Source organism: Pseudorca crassidens, chromosome 3 (assembly GCF_039906515.1).
Source record: "Pseudorca crassidens isolate mPseCra1 chromosome 3, mPseCra1.hap1, whole genome shotgun sequence".
Classification (NCBI taxonomy): Eukaryota; Metazoa; Chordata; class Mammalia; order Artiodactyla; family Delphinidae; genus Pseudorca; species Pseudorca crassidens.
In genome coordinates this window covers 50,761,197-50,770,177 of record NC_090298.1, presented here as the reverse complement: position 1 = coordinate 50,770,177, position 8,981 = coordinate 50,761,197, and the positions used below count along the sequence as shown (strand labels likewise).

At 45.7% G+C, this 8,981-nt stretch overlaps 1 protein-coding gene across 2 annotated transcripts; it reads left to right on the top strand.

Annotated features, from left to right (window-relative positions):
* The first annotated feature begins 2,339 nt into the window (after positions 1 to 2,339).
* On the top strand, positions 2,340 to 6,718 carry HTR1A (5-hydroxytryptamine receptor 1A). Of its 2 annotated transcripts, XM_067730794.1 has the most exons (2): positions 2,340 to 2,675; positions 2,868 to 6,718. In XM_067730794.1, exon 2 carries the CDS (start codon positions 3,069 to 3,071, stop codon positions 4,086 to 4,088), a length of 1,020 nt encoding a protein of 339 aa, XP_067586895.1. In that variant the 5' UTR covers positions 2,340 to 2,675; positions 2,868 to 3,068; the 3' UTR covers positions 4,089 to 6,718. The 2 variants fall into 2 exon arrangements, with proteins under 2 accessions (XP_067586895.1, XP_067586894.1); XM_067730793.1 differs by having other exon boundaries at positions 2,340 to 6,718.
* Positions 6,719 to 8,981: the final 2,263 nt, after the last annotated feature.

The window sequence follows — 8,981 nt, the reverse complement described above, 5'->3', positions numbered from 1 at the left end:
TAACACTAGATTTACAGCATTTTAGCTTTCTAAAAAAGGAAAAATAAACTTGTCAGTTATTAAACAATTTGGGTTTAATAATAATGAATGCACAGTTGCTGACTGACATATTTACTGATTTACACTTATGTTTATATGTGCTAAATTTGACAAAATTCATATTCAAGTTTGAACTTGACATGTAAATATTTTTTAAAATTCAAATTTCTTTTACACTTTGTTTATGTTATCATCTATATTTCCAAAGTTTTATCTTTGGAGAATCCAGACTTTAATTATTTTCCTATTAAAATTTTTGGAACTGCAACTGTATTTTAACAGTTACCTAGTTCTCTATTTGTGAGGAGATTTTAAAGGGAGAATGAGTACATTCACAAATTTTTTAAAGATTTCTTCAGAGTCTGTAGCCAGTATCGACATGTATACTTATCTCTTTCTTTTCAATGCCATGAATCATTATAAATGTCAGGTTCATTGTTGTGGCATGCTGAAATGATTGAGTGGGAACTGTGTCCAGCACTGTGTTGTAAAACAATTGATCTCCAAACACATTGTTCTACAGCGTGCATCGGCCCAACTAGATTTTCTTTGACGCTTTCGTGACTGCTCTTTTGTTTGGTCTTGGAGAATTTAAAGCTCAAATTTGAACACAATATTAAGACTATCTGCAGTGGATCTGTGCCTGTTATCTAGAGTCATCTACTTTTGGGATTGCATTCTGTATTTTTCCTTTACTTCAGTCATGTAATCAGAATGTATAAGTGAAGTTTGTTATATGCTATTCTAGTGGATTAGAAATCCCATTCTTTATCTAGGTGCCAATGGGATTAAATTTGGTTTTCTTGGTAAAGGAAAACCTTAGAACCAACCCATAGCAGTCTCTTTATCTTCTATGTTAAGTCATCCCCATTTGGAAAATCCAATATTGTTTTATCCCCCATTGGTGAATGTGTGAAAATGTATGAGTTCCAAAGTTCAGCCTTTGTTAGCACAAAAGCAACACAAGTGAAGATGTTTGCCTAGGTCTATTAAAATTGTATTTCTAGATAGAACTTTTGAATGACATATGCTGCAGGCTTTCATAAAGAGCTAGAAAATATAGACTTGATATAGAGGATAAAGAGCAAAAGATGACAGTAAAAGAAATTTTTGAAGAAAAGAGGAGAAAAAATATAAAACTCAAAGTTACTTTTCTTTTGATAACAGTCGTTTTCTTTCTTGAAGTTGTGGGATTTCTTCAATACCTGCTTATTTTCTGCAAGACAAGGGTTTATAGATGGCGCTCTAAAGCATTTGCCGGAAGGTGGCGACATAGCCCTCATTGCCTAGAGCTGTCCCAGGTGCTGAACCCAGTTTCGGAGACCACGAGAAACTCTGCTGCCAGCGACCAGGGATTCCACCAAGTTCTCCCTAGAGGCCTGCAAACTCTGGTTAGAAAAGCAAAAGGCCATAAAAATGCCCGGCCTCATTTATAACACAAAGACAAAAAAATTCCCTTCCCTAAATTTACTTGCTGCGGAGCTGTGGGAAATGGCAATGTTCACTGAAATTTAAAACGCAATGGAGATGGAAAGGCAGGTGTGTGTGTGTGTGTGTGTGTGTGTGTGTGTGTGTGTGTGTGTAGAATGCATACCGAATTGATTATTTTCTTCACTTTGAGATGCAGCTGTTTACCTGTCCTTTGACCGGTTCTTTATAATTACTTTCTCCCCCAATTCCTCAAGGTTAAAAAAAGGCAGAGGCAATATCCTCCCCAAAGGAGACAGTCTGGACTGTGCGATGATAAACGGGGGTGATTTTTAAAAAGCTAAGACACATTCCCTTTTCTTTCCATGAATTAGTAATAATTTACAGACTGACCCAGGACTGTCCATCTCCCCACTCAGGCTCCGTGTGTCTCCTTTTCTCATTTCCTATTGCCACTCTGTGATGCTGACTCTACTTAAGAATTTGACAGAAATATGAAGCAATTAACGTGGTTAGATTTGTTTTCCCTCGAGTTTGGCCGGGTGGGAGGCGGAGTTATTTGTTGTAATGTTAGTCTGACCGGCGGATCGGGTGCGTGTAAGCTAGTTCTGAGTCTCGATCGACAAAAAGGGATTTGAACGCAAAGAGGCTGAGCTAGAGGGAGAGGAGGGCGGGGAACCAGGGGAAAGAGGCACTCAGGGTTGGGGAAGTGTCGGGAGGGGAGGGGGGAGGGTTAGCGTAGGAGAGAGGTAGACTGGCTGTCGGAGCAACACCGGGGAGATAAAGGGAAGTGAGAAGGGAGAGGGAGACTGAAGGGGAAAACTAGTGGGAGAAAGGGAAAGAGAGAGGGGGCTTAAGGGAATGAGAAGAGAGTAGAGGAGGGAGTGGGAGAGAGGGAGGGAGAGAAGCAAGGAGAGGAGGGTTACAGAGTGACTGTGGAGGACGGTGTTTCTCTATTCCAGATACTTCTAAGATTGGAGATTCTTTTCTGGTGGGGAGACTCCGGGCCTGGCAGCCAGTTAGGCAGTGGCAAAATAAAATGGACAGCGAGAGACAAACGTTCCAGCCACCTTTCCGCCGCCCGGAGATCCCGGAGCTCTTCTCCAGCCAATTCGTTTCCCAGCTGGAGTCTCTGAGCGCGCTGGACTACGAGAGCCCAGGGAGCGCCTAGAAGCTAGCTGTTCCTCGGAGATGCCTTCGCCTGAGCAGTAAGAACTTCCTGCTTGAGTCCCTGCATCCCCTCCCCCGTTGAAATTCCCCAGGAAAGAGGGGCGGAAGACCCCAGGGGGAGGGGCGAGGGGTATCCTGGCGCAGCTCTTTCTCCCCTCCCCTCCCCTGCCGGGCGCGCAGGCATGGATGTGCTCAGCCCCTTACAGGGCAACAACACTACGTCGTCCCAGGGTCCCTTCGGGACACGCGCCAACGCTACTGGCATCTCCGACGTGACCTTCAGCTACCAAGTGATCACCTCTCTGCTGCTGGGCACGCTCATCTTCTGCGCGGTGCTGGGCAATGCGTGCGTGGTGGCCGCCATAGCCTTGGAGCGCTCCCTGCAGAACGTGGCGAACTATCTTATAGGCTCGTTGGCCGTCACAGACCTCATGGTGTCGGTGCTGGTGCTGCCCATGGCCGCGTTGTACCAGGTGCTCAACAAGTGGACTCTGGGACAGGTCACCTGTGACCTGTTCATCGCCCTCGACGTGCTGTGCTGCACCTCGTCCATCCTGCACCTGTGCGCTATCGCGCTGGACAGGTACTGGGCCATCACAGACCCCATCGACTACGTGAACAAGAGGACGCCCCGGCGCGCAGCTGCACTCATCTCGCTAACCTGGCTCATTGGCTTCCTCATCTCCATCCCGCCCATGCTGGGCTGGCGTACCCCGGAAGACCGCTCGGACCCCGACGCGTGCACCATCAGCAAGGACCATGGCTACACTATTTACTCCACCTTTGGCGCTTTCTACATCCCGCTGCTGCTCATGCTGGTTCTCTACGGGCGCATCTTCCGAGCCGCGCGATTCCGCATCCGCAAGACAGTCAAGAAGGAGGAGAAGAAGGTAGCCAACAACCGCCTTGGGGCGTCGCCAGCCCCGCAGCCAAGAAAGAGCGTAAATGGTGAGCCGGGTAGCAAAGACTGGAGGCAGGGCATGGAGAACAAGGCAACAGGGGCTCCGTGCGCCAATGGAGCCGTGAGGCAGGGCGACGAAGGAGCCGCCCTGGAAGTGATCGAAGTGCACCGGGTGGGCAACTCCAAAGAGCACCTGCCGCTGCCCAGCGAGGCCGGTGCTGTCCCCTGCGTCCCCGCCTCCTTCGAGAAGAAAAATGAGCGCAACGCCGAGGCCAAGCGTAAGATGGCCCTGGCCCGCGAGAGGAAGACGGTGAAGACGCTGGGCATCATCATGGGCACCTTCATCCTCTGCTGGTTGCCCTTCTTCATCGTGGCCCTGGTCCTGCCCTTCTGCGAAAGCAGCTGCCACATGCCCACCCTGTTGGGCGCCATAATCAACTGGCTGGGCTACTCCAACTCTCTGCTCAACCCTGTCATTTACGCCTACTTCAACAAGGACTTCCAAAACGCATTTAAGAAGATCATAAAGTGCAAGTTCTGCCGCCGATGATGATGGAGGCGTAGCTGGCGCGTAGGCCCACTCCACCCAGCCCTCTGGAATCAAAACCTTTGCTACTTTTCCTCTAACATTCACATCTGCTCCGCGCGCTGCTTCCAGACCCCCTCCCCCTCCCCCAGCCCTCTATTCCCAGCGGGGAAGGAGGGAGCCCCATGCAAAGAGGATACAGCCGCGGGGCAAGAGAGTCTGGGAAAAACCTAGAGTCTGTGAGAGGCGACCTTGGCTCAAACTTTGGTCTGGGAATCACTTTTGATTCCAGCAATTGCCTCCTCCCTCTTCTGCCCCCAAATCTTCGCGGCGGAAGTTTAAGCCTTACCCGTTCAAGGCAAAAAATCCACACAGAAGAAGAAAGTGTACACCCAGCCGCCGCGCCCACTAAAGGCTCCCACCTGATCGCCTCACTGCTACAACTTGAACTTAAGGTTCAGGACTTTGCTTCATTCCCCAGCAACCCCATCCCTGCCCGCCTTCTTGCCCTAGAAACGTTCACTGTTTTTGCGGTCTCATCCCTTATTTCCTTTTCCATCTTCCCTTTATGCCCTCACGAGTCCCTGTGCACTAAATTCCTAGTCGGGAAATCTGGGAGGGTCTGCTTTTCCCGGTGCCTAAGGTGTCCCCGGGAATCTCCGCCTCCTGGTGCAGATTCCCAGAGTAACTCGCCCGGGAACAGCCCCATGCTTTGTTTTCTTGGATTCAAAACAAGTGGCTGGAAGTTGTCTCTTAGAGTGGACCTGTAAGTACAAGGCTAGAGCAGTGGGGCAGAGCGAGGTAGAACGAATTTACCCTTGCCTGCCTTGGTGTCAGCACTCACCAAAGAAGCTGACAGTCATTGGGAAGGGAGAGCGGACTTCTGTTATTACAGGTTGCTGGCGAGTCTGAACTGGCTGGCATCGCCACTTACCTACTGTGGGAGGCGCCCGCCGACCACGCTGCGCGCGCTGGGGCAAGGGGGGGGGGGCGTGCCACGTGCAGGGAATCCCCGAGCCTTGCGCCCTCTCTGAGGTCTGGCGTGCGCTCAGCGCGCACTGAAAACTAATCCCGACTGGAGCCTTCCCTCCGCCTACGCCCCAGGACCAGCTGAAGAGAGGGTAAACAACAGTTAAGGTTTGCGGAAACCGGCGCTTCTAGGTCCAGCCAAGCTCTAGAGACCAGAAAGACCAGCAAGTCCCACGGGGTGGCGTTTTCCAGGTGGGCCCGAGCTCTAGCTGGCACTCCCCTTGGAAACTGAAAGAGCAAGTTTATCCAAAAGAAGCAGATTCTTTTCCTCCTAATTCCACCCCTCGCCCTTTTCGGATAGGGAGATAGGTCTGTTTAGCGCATCCTAACACTGCACAGGATTTGTTCTGCAGGACGTCCAGGACACTTAGTTAACCACGACTTTGGTTCCCAAAAGGGAAATTTGGGCTTTCAGTAGAATGGGCCCCCGATCTGTGACCTCACAGGCGCTTACCTTAAATAATGAGGCCCTAAAGAACTAGCTAGGTGTGCTCTCTCTGCAGAGTCCTGGAGACTCTTGTACATTTGCTCCTTGGCCTGACTGCCCTGCAACACAGGTTTGCCAGGAAACCGGCCTCTTGCCATTTGAATATGTGCAGTACTCCAAGCTTTCTTCCCCTTAAAAGTATTCTTTCAGCCTTGCCACTCCTGCTGAAAAACTGGTTATCTTTACTGTCCCCAGAAGGGAAGTTTTTCGGTGCTCCATTTGAATGTAAATTTCCATCCATGTGACCGGGGTCAAGAGGTTTGTTATAGTTAAATTCGTTTTCCAATAATTGCACAACATTATTGATTCTTACGCCCCTCTCCCTTCATGTGTACCTTTTGAATGATTGCTTGGGCTGTTTTGAGAGCCATGTTGCAAAAGTTGCCAATGAAAAAGTTCACTTGTGTTAAAATTAAGGTGAAAAGACAGCTCTGTCACTTGTAGCCATTTTATTGTTTGCCAAACCGAACAAAGCTCCATTTGGTATCTTTTTCTCGGACCTAAACTGAGAGTAAGCATCGTCTCCCATTAATATAGAGAAAGTATAAGAACTATGGGAACTTAGTGGATGGTTTGTCTATGCATATGTAATGCTTGAAAGGGACTATGGTGGATAACATGAGGGAGACTTCTGCAGTCCATCAGTTATTTATTCGAAAATTCATTTTCTTTTTTGCTCACAATAATTTAAGTAGAGCCATATGAAAAAACAAACTTTGCTGTATGTCTTTCTAAATTTTAAGAACAAATTCTACATATAAAATAATTCAAGTCTGAAATTTGCTCATCCAAATTATGCCTTGGTCAGCATTTGAAGTCTTGAGACTTCTATTTAGTTGTGTCTTTTACAGAACTATGGCAATGGCTTTTGGGCATTTGTTCTTCCTGCTTTGGAGGATTTACACAAGAATGGGGAAGGAGCATCCAACTGGAGTATATAATTGCCAAAGCAATAGAGAAATTTGAGGAATAAGTGCAAAAGAGCTGCATAGCACTAAAGAACCCCTGATGCTTTTTTTTTCCTTTTAAAGTATTGCATTAAGGTAAAGTATATATGCATTAAAATTGACCTTTACTCTTCCCTGTGACAATAAAGGACTTTAATCATTGTAATGCTACAATAAACTGATATCAGTAACACATGCATCTTTATTTTAATCAGAATCGCTGTCTACTTGTATTTATTTGTATAATTTTAAAGCTGAAGTTAAAAAATACAGTTATCAGGAGAAGATCCTGCTATACACATCAGGGATCTGTCACTTAGAGAAACAAATTTAGTTTTAGTACAGAAACTCATTGTAGATGAGTGAGTTCTGTTTTAAAAATTCCTGTCTCTGGAATTAGAAGGTAACATTTCATCTTTTAGCCGTGAGACCATGCATTTTCCCTGACACCTACTAGTGAAGATTTAGGCATCTGTCTAATTAATATGGACAGGGTGGGGGACTTATAGAAGAGAAATGCAGCCTCTAGTATAAGCACCAGGGGCTCATGCTTCCTTTTTAAAGCAGTGGGTGGTGATGAACCACCTTCTCTGTCTTCCCCCCAATGTCCAGCTGGAAGAAAATAGCCTCCCTGGTTTCAAATGAAGTAACACATTGTTTTGGGGTTTGTCACTCATTAAAAGTGGAAAGGCAACTTCCTTTCTGGCTGGGTCTCATTTGATAGTGGGGTTTTATATGTAAGATCTTTTACTATATTAAAATTAATTCAAATGCTCTCTTTTTCCATACTGGAATCATCAGTAAGGCCTTTTGTTTCCCATGTTATGTTTGTTAATTTCACTGTTTTCTGGTGTCAGAATGAGGGCTGCAGGGCAGGGTAAACCCTAGTAAGCCTCAAGGGGAAAACAAAGTTCAGAGCTATTATGGCCACAGAAGAGGGCACTCTGAAGCTGTGTGAAGCCTAATTTAGGCTGTGTATGTACATACATATTTTCCCAATAATGAAAAGGTAAGACAGGAATTGAGGGTTTTTCATTTGAAAAGTGTTACATAAACACATCCCTGACCTTGAGTAAAATGATGCATTTGGCACATTTGTCTTCTAGATTCTGGGTATTTCCCTTCTTGGCCTCTGCTCACTTCCCTGGTGTCTCTTCCTCCAAGGAGACAGTGGCTTTTTGTTTTCTACAGGGCTTCTGAACCTTTATCAACACTCCAATTAGGAGAGAGAGAATTTTTATCAGTTGCTTCCAGTGTGACTAACAAGCCCAGATAACAAATTAGCAGCTATCACATGTCAGGCTCTATTGGATAATGTTGAAATATGGGACTATAAAGTAATAAAAGCTGCTGTTGGCACATTGAAGGAGTTTCAACCTACTTGGGTATTCAAGAATAAATTACTATGGTTAAGTAAACACTCACAGCAGAATATATGTATCATCTAAACAGGACAAATCACAGGAATTTGGCTCTATGAGGATTCAGAGGACAAGATCACTGTGGGCTGGGCGTGGGTAGGGAAGGTTAGGTAGGGAAAGCTGTGTAGAGCAACCAGGATTAACCTCTGAATACATGAGGAGTGATATAAAAGGCCAAACATTCTTCATGAGGTGCCAAATACAGCCTGATTCCCTCTTTCTGTCAAGTGGGGGACCTGGAATGAAATTTTTACCTGTATTCCTACGTGTATCAGTCTGGGTTGATTATGAAGGTGGTAATGCTAGAGAAAGATGCAGGCTCAAAACTTCCCATGTGTTATAACAACATAAAGTGTCTGGGAATAGAGAGAGAAGATGAGTCTAGAACCAAAGGAATGGGGATTAAGGTAACTAGATAGAGGAAGAATGTTCTGAGCAGAGTAAGGGGCAGAGCATAGGAATAAGGAGAAACTCATTAAACCATTAAACAGTGACAACAGGGTGACCGGGGTAGGTACAACAATTCACATTTATGTAATGTTTGTGATTTTGCCCAGTGATTTTCACAAATAATATGCAACTTAAATTTGAAATAGCAGATCCTTCTGGAAATACTAATTAGACCATTTTAGCCAAAGCAGAAGATTCACATAGTAATTGGTACATACATAAAAATGTGCTAGAGATCATATATGGAAGCATTATAATACCAGGTTAAAAACAAGAACTATAGTTTTAGTTAGTGGGGAACCACTAATAATGAAAGCAGAAGTGTATTGTTTGCAGGTAATTTCAATGGTGCATGTGTGAAACAATAAATGCCTGAATGTGGGATGCTGGTAAGACTGACAAATGCATCAGAGAGAGAACTGGCAAGGGTTGGTGCCTGGATGTGAAGAGAAAGGGAGCTAAAAATGCCAGTGCGGTTTTGAGCCAAGGAGATTTGGGCGAACGACAGAAACGGGAAAGTCCAGAGTTGCTTCTCCTATGGGTCTTTGTTTTTTCAGCTCTATCTATAAATATGAAAAGGCTT